Genomic DNA, 14,581 nt, shown 5'->3' with positions numbered 1-14,581 from the left:
GTTTCACTTGATTGTAAAATATGTCGATCGAAAGGGGGTGTGACGTTCATATTTTGTCAATATTCCGTGTTTTATCCTTCATAGAAACATGTAAAATTCCATTACGTTTTTTAAGGCGGTCTGTCATAACGTTTTTTAGCATTCAATCAGACATTATTGTGAGGTTTTGTATTAGTGTCCCTAAAAATAGATATACCGGCCCCCAGACACATTTTTTTCTCTAAATGTGGCCCCCGAGTCAAAATAATTGCCCAGGCTTGTGTTAGACTATTGTAGGGAATCACACCTGAGCCATCATACATGAATCATATTTTTAATGGATGTGTGAAAGTAAACAATGTGATAAAGATAATTTTAAAACAATAAATCTAGGGATCTAGATATCTGGTCAGGACACTCCTCACTCGTTTACTTTCACCTTCATTTTCCATTCTTGCAATCCTGCCTGTTGGCGGTCGTACTTGACGGCCGCAACCACTTCATGGCTTCACAATAGTTATGGAGTACAAAACTAGACGTTAAGTAATCGCTCGACATACATCGCGGACAATAACTGATAGTCTGCTTTGCCAGTCTAAATGCATTCGCTGTTTTCCGTAGTCTTCCCTCGTCCACGGGCGCCTGCATTCTCGTTGTCTCCCCTTCGACAAATGGACAAAGTTTTTCGCTAAGTAGAATCACAGCTGACCTGGACATTCGAAAGTCCTCTTGCCGTTCCGCTGGCACAACACACTCGTTGACAAACATATCCCACCAGGCTGCTGTTCGTCCAGACCAGGGGTCGGCAACCCGCGGTTCTAGAGCCACATGGCATCTTTAGCGTCGCCCTAGTGGCTCTCTGGAGCTTTTCAAAAAATGTATGAAAAATGGAAAAAGATGAGGGGAAAAACATTTCTTTTTTGTTTTAATATGGTTTCTGTAGGAGGACAAACATGACACAAGTCTCCCTAATTGTTACAAAGCACACTGTTTATATTAAACATGCTTCACTGATTCGAGTATTTGGCGAGCGCCGTTTTGTCCTACTAATTTTGGCGGTCCTTGAACTCACCGTAGTTTGTTTACATGTATAACTTTCTCCGACTTTCTAGGACGTGTTTTATGCCACTTCTTTTTCTGTCTCATTTTGTCCACCAAACTTTTAACGTTGTGCATGAAAGGTGAGTTTTGTTGATGTTATTGACTGGTGTGGAGTGCTAATCAGACATATTTGGTTACTGCATGACTGCAAGCTAATCGATGCTAACATGCTATTTAGGCTAGCTATATGTACATATTGCATCATTATGCCTAATTTGTAGCTATATTTGAGGTCATTTAGTTTCCTTTAAGTCCTCTTAATTCAATTTATATCTCATGACACACTATCTGTATGTAATATGGCTTTTAATTTTTTGCGGCTCCAGACAGATTTGTTTTTGTATTTTTGGTCCAATATGGCTCTTTCAACATTTTGGGTTGCCGACCCCTGGTCCAGACCAATGTTCCCTCTAATTTTTCATGTGTGTGAGCAAACGCACAAACTCCCTCAGCATTTAGTGGAGCACATGTGAGCAACATCAGACGTGCACACTGTGGCTACACCAGCGTCACACCTGTCCCAAATCTGACATCATAACGATTTAAATGTTTTATTAAAATAATTTGGCCCTCTTACAATGAAAATAACAAAAAAAACATGTTTTTCATGACCTATGTGCTAGTATTGTATGTCTGGCTGCGGGTCCTGCCTTTAAAAGAAATGTTATCCCTTTCAGAGATTACATTTAGTTCCTGTAACTTTCTGTCTGTAAAATACATCTTTTTATTAGCATTTATGAGATCTAGTGACAATATTTCATGAATAATATCCTTAGATTAACATCCTTAATAAATGGCAGTAAAATAAGCACACATCTGATTGAGGAGTCAGAGTGTTACAACCTGGCATTTACACATTGTGTGGCGTTGGGGTTGTCCGACTTTTTGTGTGGCCATAAACGCAACACTGGCTAAGTGCCATGAGTGCGTGTGTTGGTGCAGGTGAGACAGAGCGAGCGGCTTCTGTTGAAACGACGGATGACAAAGTTGGTTTAAGCCTGGTTTGTATGGCAGAAAATGACCAGTTTTTATAGATACAAGTTTTTTTTACTCATGTTTTTGGTGTGGTTACAAACAGTTTTGCTCAATAAAGTGAATGATGGAATTCCTGTCCGTAAAGTGTCTCGACAGACGATAATTGAACTGTGTTGACAAAGATTGTTTTATTCATTGGGGCCACGCTTATTGTCACCTGTCACTCATAAAGTTGCATTGCAAAATCATACAGAATAAATTGTAATGTGTTTATTTTGTTTAAAGTTCAGATAGGATTTTTGATTTTCTGCGCGGCATTAATTTTCTGTGCGCAGAGGACGCGTGAGCAGTGCGCAATTGCGCAGGCGCGAACCTTAGAGCAGTGGTTCTTAACCTCGTTGGAGGTACCGAACCCCACCAGTTTCATATGCGCATTCACCGAACCCTCCTTTTTTTTCAAATTCAAGACAAAATTATATGTTTTTGGTAACACTTTAGTATGGGGAACCTATTCTAAGTAACAAAGACTTAATTTAGAGTTTTTTGGACACTAGGGGAACATATTCTAAATAACAAAGACTTAATTTAGAGTTATTTGGTTAGGGTTAGGGTTCGGGTTCGGGTTAGGATTAGGTTTAGAGGGTTAGAGGGTTAGGGTTATAATAAGGTCATGCCGAGTAAGGCATTAATAAGTACTTAATAATGACTAGTTAAGAGCCAATATGTTACTAATTTGCATGTTAATAAGCAACTAATTAATGGTGAATATGTTCCCCATACTAAAGTGTTACCATGTTTTTTTACTGGTGCACAAAATGAACCGTGCATCACCTTGTTCAAACAACAAAACCAACACAGTGCATAAACTCACAACAAATTACACACCTGCAAACCAGTCAGTTGTTGCCGTATCCGTAATACGCCGATAGGGAGAAGTTTTTATTTACACGATGAGTCGGGTGTGTTTTGACCTCCACCGAACCCCTGAGCCCGACTCACCGAACCCCTAGGGTTTGATCGAACCCAGGTTAAGAACCACTGCCTTAGAGGGAACATTGGTCCAGACCTTATCCAAATACGTCGCTCAACATTGCTATGTTGCCGTCTGACATGTGTTGTATCCCAAATAGCTGCAATCGCGCATTTCCATCTCTTAAGGTATTCATGTGTGATTTCCACAAGCGTCTGTACATGTAGAAGAAGGAGAAACACGGGCATGTCTGGATGACTCGCCTCCGTCTTTCCAGTGGTTACGTCCGAGTTACGAAACCGCTTGTTATGAAGCTGGCTGTGGCGCGTTCTTTCTGACGTCTATTCTCCGAAATTCCGAACTCAGTTTGTAAATGATCGATGAAGCTAAGAGCTGGAGTGTCAAGAAATACACGGCGCACTTACCCGTGTTATAAATTATCCAAGGAGGAGAACCTTAAACAATGGGTTAGTGTGGCTGACACGGAGTTTAGGCTAAATATATATTTGTTTAAGGAGTTATCCGGCTTAATGTAGACAGGGCCTTAGAGTGTATGAACTGTTTTAAGAGCATAATAAGTTGTTCTAAGTGCATAGGCATGCTGTTCTTAGTGTATGGAGGGCTTATAAAGTCTTAAAAAGCATATAATAGTCATATAAATCATAAAATAAATAATGTATCTACTTTACGAAAATTTAACCACCTGGGGATCTGGAACGTAACCCTCGCAATAATGGAGGGAACACTGTACTATTAAAAGGTGCTAGTTTTCTCACGACTTGGACTATGGAGTTTTTGTTTTCCCAAGATGCAAGTGAATTTGGATCGGACATGGCTTGAAGGTGGGTACATGATTTATTCCCCCAGGACTCAAGTCACGCCCAAGTCACAACAATTTTTTTTTTCACCCACAAAAACGCAGGTACAAGAAAAACATTCTGTCATGTCTGTGTAATCATGTTTTGTTTAAGTCATGTTTTGTTTAGTTATTGACTCTTTAGTTTCTGGCTTTTCACTCCCTTGTCTTGTTTCCATGGTTACCCATTAGTTTCACCTGTTCCACGTTTGGACTCATTATGCACTCTTGTTTGTCACTATAGCAACCCATTAGTTTTCACCTGTCATGTCACGCACCTGTTTTGAGTCACGCACCTGTTGTTAATCATGTCTGTGTTATTTAAGCTTTTCATTTTTCTGTTGTTCGTCCTGGTGTCATATCTTCTCTAACCCTGCTATCCTCTCGTTTCAAGCCCTGTTCACGGTCCCATGCCACAGTAAGTGTTTTTTTTTATTTCGTGTTCAGTTTCTGCCTTTGTGCAAGTTTTGTTTTCATTCGCCAAGTTTTTTTACCTCCGCCATTGTGTGCGCTTTTCGTTTGTTCTTTTTTTGATAGTAATAAATAAATCATGTACCCACCTTCAAGCCATGTCCGATCCAAATTCACTTGCATCTTGGGAAAACAAAAACTCCATAGTCCAAGTCGTGACAAGTTTAAGTCGACGTACTTGAGATTTGAGGGGGTGTTTTCATGAAAATGTTCATGAAAGGTTTTGTGAATGTCAACAACTGTTGAAGTTAATGCTCTCATTATCACGAAGCAGCTTGCCGTAAATACTGTCTAGTTACACACGTAAACACAGTGACTTCCTGTTCAATGCAAAATAAGCTTTGAAAAAATTATTGTATTAAACCTGTATTGATATTGATACTAACTTTGTCCTCCTCTCAGTTTCCGCTTACTCATCAACTTTTCAAAATCCATATTTACCCCTTTCTCCTGTCTTAAAGACCCCCTCTGCCTTTTATTCATGGCTGAAGATTACTTCATCTTTTCACAGCTGCCAAACTCACCAACACATCAGCGTTATTGTGCCGCCTTCCCATAGAATACTTAAGCTTCACTAATGGATCTGTCAGGACCCGCGTGAGAACATGACAACAGATGAGAGTTCGCGGAACTCACGTAGAAATTCATTTGCTTCTTGACTTATTATGCTTTGGGGAGTTTCAGCATAGCAGCCTCACTGGCAATGTCAACTGGTAATCAGAGGTTGCCAGAAGTTGAGGCACTTACGGCCGTCTTAATGTTACGATAATTACACTTTCTTTGCAGAGAAAGTGTATTTTCCACTACAATGAAACCGAACAGAACTTCACACAAATAGGTAATTTCTATAGAAATGTATTTTCTTTAATTTAATCTCTTATTTCATGCATAAGCATGTACACTGGGAATGTTACAGCAACACATTTAAAGGGCCCCACTAATGCTGCGAATGTTGGGACTTATTTCATAGGTTCTGGATCTAAAAATGTTGTCTACAGGTAAATTTATCCTTAGAAAAGTCCAGTGTTGTCCCGATACCGGTACCAAAATTATTTCGATACTTTTCGGTACTTCCCTAAATAAAGGGCACCACAAAAACTGCATTATTGGCTTTATTTTAACAAAACATATTACGGTACATCAAACATATGTTTCTTATTGCAAGTTTGTCCTTAAAATAGTAAACATACAAGACAACTTGTCTTTTATTAGTAAGTAAGCAAACAAAGGCTCCTAATTTAGCTCCTGACATAGCAGTAACATATTGTGTCATTTTTCATTCTATTATTTTGTCAGAATTATTAAGGACAAGTGGTAGAAAATTAATTATTAATCAATTTTTAACATTTACTGTTAATATCTGCTTACTTTCTCTTTTAACATGTTCTAGCTACATTTCTGTTAACATTTAAAAATCACTTATTCTTTTGTTGTTTGATACTTTACATTAGTTTTGGATGATACCACAAATTTGGGTATCAATCCCATACCAAGTCGTTACAGGATCATAAAGTCCTCATGTGTCCAGGGACATATTTCCTGAGTTTATAAACATAATGCTTTTCAGAGGTGGTATAGTACCGAATATTATTCATTAGTATCGTGGTACTATACTAATACCGGTATACTGTACGACTCTAAAAAAGACACAGTAGTGATCTTAAAGGGGAACATTATCACCAGACCTATGTAAGCGTCAATATATACCTTGATGTTGCAGAAAAAAGACCATATATGTTTTAACCGATTTTCGAACTCTAAATGGGTGAATTTTGGCGAATTAAACGCCTTTCTATTATTCGCTCTCGGAGCGATGACGTCACAACGTGACGTCACATCGGGAAGCAATTCGCCATTTTCTCACTTTCGTCGGTGTGTTGTCGGAGGGTGTAACAACACGAACAGGGACGGATTCAAGTTGCACCAATGGCCCAAAGATGCGAAAGTGGCAAGAAATTGGACGAAATTTGTTCAAAATACGAGGGTGTGGAAAAGCCGACGAAATGGTCAGTCGTTTGTTCCGCACACTTTACCGACGAAAGCTATGCTACGACAGAGATGGCAAGAATGTGTGGATATCCTGCGACACTCAAAGCAGATGCATTTCCAACGATAAAGTCAAAGAAATCTGCCGCCAGACCCCCATTGAATCTGCCGGAGTGTGTGAGCAATTCAGGAACAAAGGACCTCGCTAGCACGGCAAGCAATGGCGGCAGTTTGTTCCCGCAGACGAGCGAGCTAAACCCCCTGGATGTCTTGGCTCACACCGTCCCTTATGCCACCGAAGATGATCAAGAGAATAATATCGACCCTAGCTTCCCTGGCCTGCTGACATCAACTCCAAAACTGGACAGATCAGCTTTCAGGAAAAGAGAGCGGATGAGGGTATGTCTACAGAATATATTAATTGATGAAAACTTTATTCATTACTCGCGGTTTTACGTAAATTATTATACATAAACTGTGTTTACCAATAATTTAGCTTAAAAACATTTATTTTTTTCAATCATTCGAGTACATTCGGGTAGTCTTGTGTAATGCAGTATTGTGTGTCTATTTAGGTATGGTTAACCTGAGTGCTGAAATCGTGGAAAAATATATGTTCTTAGCGCGCCTGAAATGGGCTGTCTGCACTCTCAAAGTGCATGTTGTTGCCAAATGTATTTCATATGCTGTAAACCTAGTTCAAAGTTGTTAGTAATTATCTTATCAGACAGTGTTAAGCCGCTGAAATCCGAGTGTGAATCCGAGCTAATGTCGCTATACCTTGCTGTTTGTTTGTATTGGCATCACTGTGTGACGTCACAGGAAAATGGACGGGTGTATATAACGATGGTTAAAATCAGGCACTTTGAAGCTTTTTTTAGGGATATTGCGTGATGGGTAAAATTTTGAAAAAAACTTCGAAAAATAAAATAAGCCACTGGGAACTGATTTTTAATGGTTTTAACCCTTCTGAAATTGTGATAATGTTCCCCTTTAAGCTTGTTTTTCTAATGAGCTTTAGCACATTTTGGAATGCCTTCTTGTAGCTCTAAAATATCAGCCTGCTTATATCACCTACAAAAGACTGGAGGGAATTTTAAATTGTGTTTTGTGTGTTTTGATAGCATCGCCATCCCAAAGCACGTTATTTTCTAGCAGAATTTGAAGGAATGATCAAATATGGCTTCCAGATGCATTGTTGCAGGTTGTAGCAATACAACTAATGGCGTCATACATTTACAAATGATTGGAATATACGAAAAGTATGAACCTCTTTAGTCAAATCAACCGGTGCAAAATGGGACGCACCTACCGAGAAGAGTGATCATTTTAGGGATTCTGACTTTGAAGAAGAAAGATTTTGGTCAGTGTTTGGGTGTACAAATTAAAAAGACTCAATCCAATTGCCATCCCAAAAATCAGAAGCACCCTCAAGGGGAGAAAGAGTCCAAACCTAAGGAAACTTAGCGCTTACATGGGTCTCAAAAACAAGAGAAAAACAAAGTAAGCCACTAGTATTCTAGTTTGTGTCCTCTTCTACTGATGTTTTCCTCAGAATGCTTGAGGAAATGCTGAAACAGCATGAGGAAACACAGGCTAGGTTGTCTATGGAAATGGGATGGAAAGGCAGAGAAGTTCAGGAATGGCGATATTTTTCTATTTATTTTTTGCTCGTACTGTTAACCGTTTCAGTTTTGAAGTAACAATGGACCAGAGTGACAAAAACATGTACTTAAGTGATCAAAATAATAGTTTAACAAGCCTTTATCCACACTGTCAATGCGGAGAAATGGGCTCCAGTTCTGTAAATGACGTCACAACCTATCAAGTTTGGCGATGGAAAGGCAACGTATCAAGTACAGTAAGTTATTTACGGATCACTCAAAAACCAATTGATATTATGGGAAATTACTTCCAGATTCAATTTTAGGAGCAGAAAAATACATTAAATTGTCCTAGTGAAATTTTGGTCATCTGGACGCTATGGGTTCATTAATGTTGTTGAATTGTTCGATCTTCCATGAAATTGGAACACTTCAATCATGTATAAACAGCACATTCAGGAAAGATCGCAAATGTGTAACATTTCATACAACCGGAACCATTTCAGCTTTTGTCTTACCGTTGTCGATGGCAATGAACAGAGCGATGTATTTATTGTCACGAACATATGGAGATTCACGGTCCAGAGCGGCCAAAGTGTTGACAGTTCCTCGCAGTTGGTTCACAGTCAGCCAGCCTGCTGGATCTCTCAGGATGGCGTACCTTGGGAAGACGGTTGAAGGTTAGATAAGTGCTGACGAGAAACATTCACATATATAATTACTACCTGCTAAAAAACACTAATGCCTGAAGTAAGACATATTAGTTATGAGTCACTTGCCTTTGTTCCTCTCTGTCAGTAACAAGGTAGTGAGGTGAATTATACTGTATACAATTTTCTTATATGATTGGGGAACTAGCATGCATTTGTATTTGGTCACAGAATCCTTTAGAGCAGGGGTGTCAAACTCAAATACAGAGTGGGCCAAAATTTAAAACTGAACAAAGCCGTGGGCCAAAGTTGAAAACATTGACCTTTTAATAGGGACCCAAACAAGTTTTGCATTGAATATTGAACAAGCAAGGCTTATATAACTTTATAGTGACATGCAAAATCGAGTTTCAAATAATAATAATAATAATTAACAAATATCAATGGCCTATCAAATACAATTTAAATAAAAATGTAATGCCGCTTTTCTATTTGCAGCCTTCTGAGGTAAATATCAACATTAACTTTTTCCACAGGCTAATAAAATTGAAAATAAAATAACAATGAATAAACCAACCATTCAGGATTTTAAACTGCTCAGTTTGCAACACACTGATCTAATCTGATGTGCCCAAGCCAGAAACCTGCCATCTTTTCTTGGATGCTAGTTCATTAATGTCGGGGCTCAGGCTTTGAGCTGAGGCAACCTTCATTATCGAACAAAGGTGTTTATCAGTCATTATATTTCGTAGTCCACCCGGACCACAGTCTTGGGGGCGTGCCTTATAGGCACTGCCTTTAACGTCCTCTACGCGTTGCCGTCACGTCCGCTTTTCATCCATTCTAACAATGTGCCGGCCCAGTCACAAGATACGTGCGGCTTCTGTACGCACACACACGTGAATGCAAAGCACACTTGATCAACAGCGATACATGTTACACTGAGGGTGGCCGTATAAACAACTTTAACACTGTTAGAAATATACGCCACACTGTGAATCCACACCAAACAAGAATGACAAACACATTTCGGGAGAACATCCGCACCGTAACACAACATAAAAACAACAGAACAAATACCCAGAACCCTTTGCAGTACTTACTCTTCCGGGACGCTAAAAATACACCCCCGCTACCACCAAACCCCGCACCCTCCCCCCACACACACCTTGTAGCGTGCTGCTGTATATAATCGGCGGGCCAGCTCTAGTGTTAATTTGATATGGCTTCAAGGGCCAAGTGAAATTACACGGAGGGCCAAATTTAGCCCGCGGGCCAGAGTTTGACACCCATGCTTTAGAGGATTATTCTATTAAGGTCAAAAGTGCATATGTCCATCACAAGCGCTCCAGAGGGTGATGGCTATTGCACCCAGGAAATTGGGATCCTACAGGAATGTAGATTTGGAGTTTAGGAGGAAGAGTAAAAACGTTAGCAACATCTGGTAGGAAGCTCTCACAATTAGCAATAGAGGATAGGGGTCCGAGGTCACCCGACTTAAACCGATCACAGGAAATAGGCTGACTGGCCAAGCAACAAAATGGGTGTATTCCAAGGCTAGAACAACAAAGAGTTACTGGTGTAAAAGTTATTTAAGGACAACGGTCTGAGAAAACAGCAGAAGAGATTTGGCCAACTCTTTCTCCTGGAGCTGCAGCTCCAGTCGGAGGCTCACTGAAACAAATAAAGCTTTTTGTTCGACGATTCCTCGTTGGCGTCTTCTTGGCTCATCACCCATCGCACGACCAACAGATATACAACAGTAGCTTTAAATGTTTCCAGAAAGCTCAAAATCCCACCAAAATCCCACAATAAAACTTTACATCAAAACCAATAAAGTGCATGGTGTAGGCAAAGTTATCCAAACCATTTCGACCCACGTCTCTCAATCAGTGAAATTCACCATTTTCAGCATTTTTTAAAATCATATTGCAGGTTTATCATTACATGTGTTTTGAAGTATTTTAATTGCAGTTGACTCTCATCCTTACTGAAATTTGTCTTGCCTGTGAGGCTCTGTGACTAAAGTACAAGGATCAATGGTTGGTTGTTTACGTTGTTTTTGAAAATAGCCCATTCTTAGCCCCAAAAATAAATACTTGGATGGATTCGGTGTGGGGAAACTTAAGAGCCTTGACCTAAACCTCAGCAAACACATTTGTCATATCCTCGAACTGTGAGCCAACAGGCCCTCTCAAGTTCAGTTAGTAACCTCTGACGTTATACAGTCGTGGTCAAAAGTTTACATACACTTGTAAAGAACATAATGTCATGGTTGTCTTGAGTTTCCAATAATTTCCACAACTCTTATTTTTTTGTAGTAGAGTGATTGGAGCACATACTTGTTGGTCACAAAAAACATTCATAAAGTTTGGTTCATTTATGAATTTACTATGGGTCTACTGAAAATGTGACCAAATCTGACCACAGAACTTTCCTTCAGAAGGTCTTTGTCCATGTGATGTCAGATGAAACACAAATTTAGCTGTTTGGCCACAATACCCAGCAATATGTTTGGAGGAGAAAAGGTGAAGCCTTTAAACCCAGGGACACAATTCCTACTGTCAAGCATGGTGGTGGTAGTATTATGCTCTGAGCCTAATGTGCTGCTAATGGAACTGGTGCTTTACAGAGAGTAAATGGGACAATAATAGAGGATTACCTCCAAATTATTCAGGACAACCTAAAATCATTGATTGATTGATTGAAACTTTTATTAGTAGATTGCACAGTACAGTACACATTCCGTACAATTGACCACTAAATGGTAACACCCGAATAAGTTTTTCAACTTGTTTAAGTCGGGGTCCACGTTAATCAATTCATGGTAAAATCATCAGCCCGGAGGTTGGGTCTTGGGCACAGTTGGGTGTTCAAACAGGACAATGGCCCCAAACACACATCAAAAGTGGTAAATGAATGGCTAAATCACGCTAGAATTAAGGTTTTAGAATGGCCTTCCCAAAGTCCCGACTTAAACGTGTTGACAATGCTGAAGAAACAAGTCCATGTCAGAAAACCAACAAATTTAGCTGAACTGCACCAATTTTGTCAAGAGGAGTGGTCAAAAATTCAAGCAGAAGCTTGCCAGAAGCTTGTGGATGGCTACCAAAAGCGCCTTATTGCAGTGAAACATGCCAAGGGACATGTAACCAAATATTAACATTGCTGTATGTATACTTTTGACCCAGCAGATTTGGTCACATTTTCGGTACACCCATAATAAATTCATAAAAGAACCAAACTTCATGAATGTTTTTTGTGACCAACAAGTATGTGCTCCAATCACTCTATCACAAAAAAATAAGAGTTGTAGAAATTATTGGAAACTCAAGACAGCCATGACATTATGTTCTTTACAAGAATATGTAAACATTTGACCATGATGGTAGATACACACACATGGCCTCAGGGGAATAATAAAGTGTACATCCTGTATCCTTTAAGGTAGACATTTGTTTTTGGTCAATTACAGAAGGAAATACAAATGTCCACTGCAGAAGATGCTGGTTCTCAGGAAGTTACAGAATTTTCATATTTAGCCACTGGAGACCAGAAAGGGTGTTCATAAAACTCCAGTACCAGCATCAATAAAATACTGACAAATATCACGGACTTAAAGAACTGGACTCACATTGGAGACCCTTGACAGAAGAAACAGAATAAGTAAAACTATCTGAAAATCTTGTAGAAAGTTTTCCCAGAAAACTGGAAACTTCTCTCCACTAATTTTTTTCTCAATTCTCGTGAGTGTAATGGGCAATGGCTCCTCCAGTACTTTTTTCTATATAGTTTATTTATGTCGGTAACACGTTCTACTGTCTCTCCTGAGAGTAAGATTTTGCCGTGATTGGAAACTTTCAGCGAGAGAGGGGAGAGAGAGAGAGAGGAGATGGCATGCAGCCAATGCTAATAAACCCGTTCTGTCTGAGAACTGCTGAGTGTGCGTACGCAACAGTTATAAGGACAGTACAAGGGGTGCGCTGACTTGTGTTTGGACACAACCACTGTGCACTTCATCTAAATTCACAGCGGGCAAAGCAAGAGGACGGGGGGGGGGGAGATGGAGGCGAGTGATGAGGAGAGGGATGAAGAAGGAAGCCGAACCGCAAGGAGGCATCATACCGTGAATGAGGGCAGTAATGAAAATACATTTCCTCCACTTTCTTTGCACATGTCATTTTAAGGCTGCTTCTGCTGTGCTGCCATCTGAGCAGCTTGGTTCAGGTTGAGTTTGGGGACTCACCGACAAAGTTCGCTTCAGAAATAACACCAGTCGTCCATTTTCTGCCATCATTCCTGTTCACTTCGGATGGAGCCTATCCCTGCGGACTATGTGTGAAAAGTGGACTACTCCTTGGAATGGTCACTATAGGGAACTTAACCCAACAAGCCTGCGCGGAGGTCAGGCGAATCAACCACTGAACGATGTGTAAATTACAGTCAACTCTTTTATTAACTCAAAACCACAGTTTTACCATCAATTGATTAACGTGGACCCCGACTTAAACAAGTTGAAAAACTTATTCGGGTGTTACCATTTAGTGGTCAATTGTACGGAATATGTACTGTACTGTGCAATCTACTAATAAAAGTCTCAATCAATCAATCAATCAAGTGTAGTAAAAGATTATTCCTCATTCAAATTATCGCCATTGTTATTTCCCCACACACCGTACCATACCATACCAACTTTAACCTGCTCAGTGAAATTGTGGTTAGAGTGTCAGTGACAGTTTGGTTGTGTTTTAGTTTTTCCTCTGTGTGTGTAGTATTTCCTGTCAGCGCTCTTGTTTTGGTTCTGTTTCCTGTTTGTCTCCCTGAGTGCTGTGTCCCCTCAGCTGTGGCTGATTGGCACCTGGCCACACCTGGTGTCAATCAGCCAGCTGTTATTTATACCTGCCCTACCCTCCAGTCACTGCTGGATTATTGTCATTGTCATTGTCGCTAATACTTGTTGTCACTACTACCTGTCATAATAATTGTTGTTGTAGCTCTGTCTACTTTTGTTCATTCTGCTCTTGTCATAGTTCCTTCGTGTCACAGTAAGTGTTTTTGTTTCTTGTCGACAGTTAGCTTTTGTGCTATTTTAGTTCATAGCCAAGTTTGTTCTCCGCCTTGTGCGCGCCTTTTGTTTGTACCCTTTTGTTTGTTTTTTTGCCATAGTGTTTAATTAAATCATGTTTTCTCGCTCAATGCCTGCCATCATCTCTGCATCTTGGGGTTCGTCACCAACACACTCTGACAGTCTGCCCTGAGATCGGTAGGTCGTGAGTTCAAACCCCGGGCCGAGTCATACCAAAGACTATAAAAATGGGACCCGTTACCTCCCTGATTGGCACTCAGCATCGAGGGTTGGAATTCGGGGTTGAATCACTAAAATGATTCCCGAGCGCGGCCACCGCTGCTGCTCACTGCTACCCTCACCTACCAGGGCGTGGAACAAGGTGATGGGTCAAATGCAGAGGTTAGTTTCACCACACCTAGTGTGTGTGTGTGAGTATCAGTGGTACTTTAACTTTTTAACTTTAACTTTAAAAACGGCCACAGTTGAAATGCAAAGGGCTGTACACGCCAAACAAGCAAACACACAAAAAGCAGAGAAGTACAAGCAAAGGACAGACTAAAATACATAATTTAAAACAGAGGTAAAATATATGTACGTATATATATATATATATATATATATATATATATATATATATATATATATATATATATATATATATATATATATATACACCGGTATATATACGTACATATATATATATATATACATGTACATATATATATATATATATATATATATATATATATATATATATATATATATATATATATATACGTACATTTATGATACCTCTGTTTTAAATTATGTAATAGGTCCTTAGCTGTCTGTAAATGTGGACCTCTGAGTAATTTAGCAATTTGGTTTATTTAGGAAATTGTAATTGGAATAATATTAGCAACATACTATCGAAAGCCTGGT

At 39.6% G+C, this 14,581-nt stretch overlaps 1 protein-coding gene across 2 annotated transcripts in view; it reads right to left on the bottom strand.

Annotated features, from left to right (window-relative positions):
- cdh13 (cadherin 13, H-cadherin (heart)) overlaps positions 1–14,581 on the bottom strand; it is an 892,196-nt gene that overhangs the window by 103,837 nt on the left and 773,778 nt on the right. For both annotated transcript variants that reach the window (XM_061970208.1, XM_061970207.2), the window contains one exon: positions 8,461–8,603. In XM_061970208.1, the coding sequence (XP_061826192.1) occupies positions 8,461–8,603 (143 nt within the window). The remainder of the gene's footprint in view (positions 1–8,460; positions 8,604–14,581) is intronic.

This window comes from Nerophis lumbriciformis, linkage group LG10 (genome assembly GCF_033978685.3).
Source record: "Nerophis lumbriciformis linkage group LG10, RoL_Nlum_v2.1, whole genome shotgun sequence".
Lineage (NCBI taxonomy): Eukaryota > Metazoa > Chordata > Actinopteri > Syngnathiformes > Syngnathidae > Nerophis > Nerophis lumbriciformis.
Note: the sequence above shows the minus strand (reverse complement) of the source record. Positions and strands in the feature narration are given on the sequence as shown.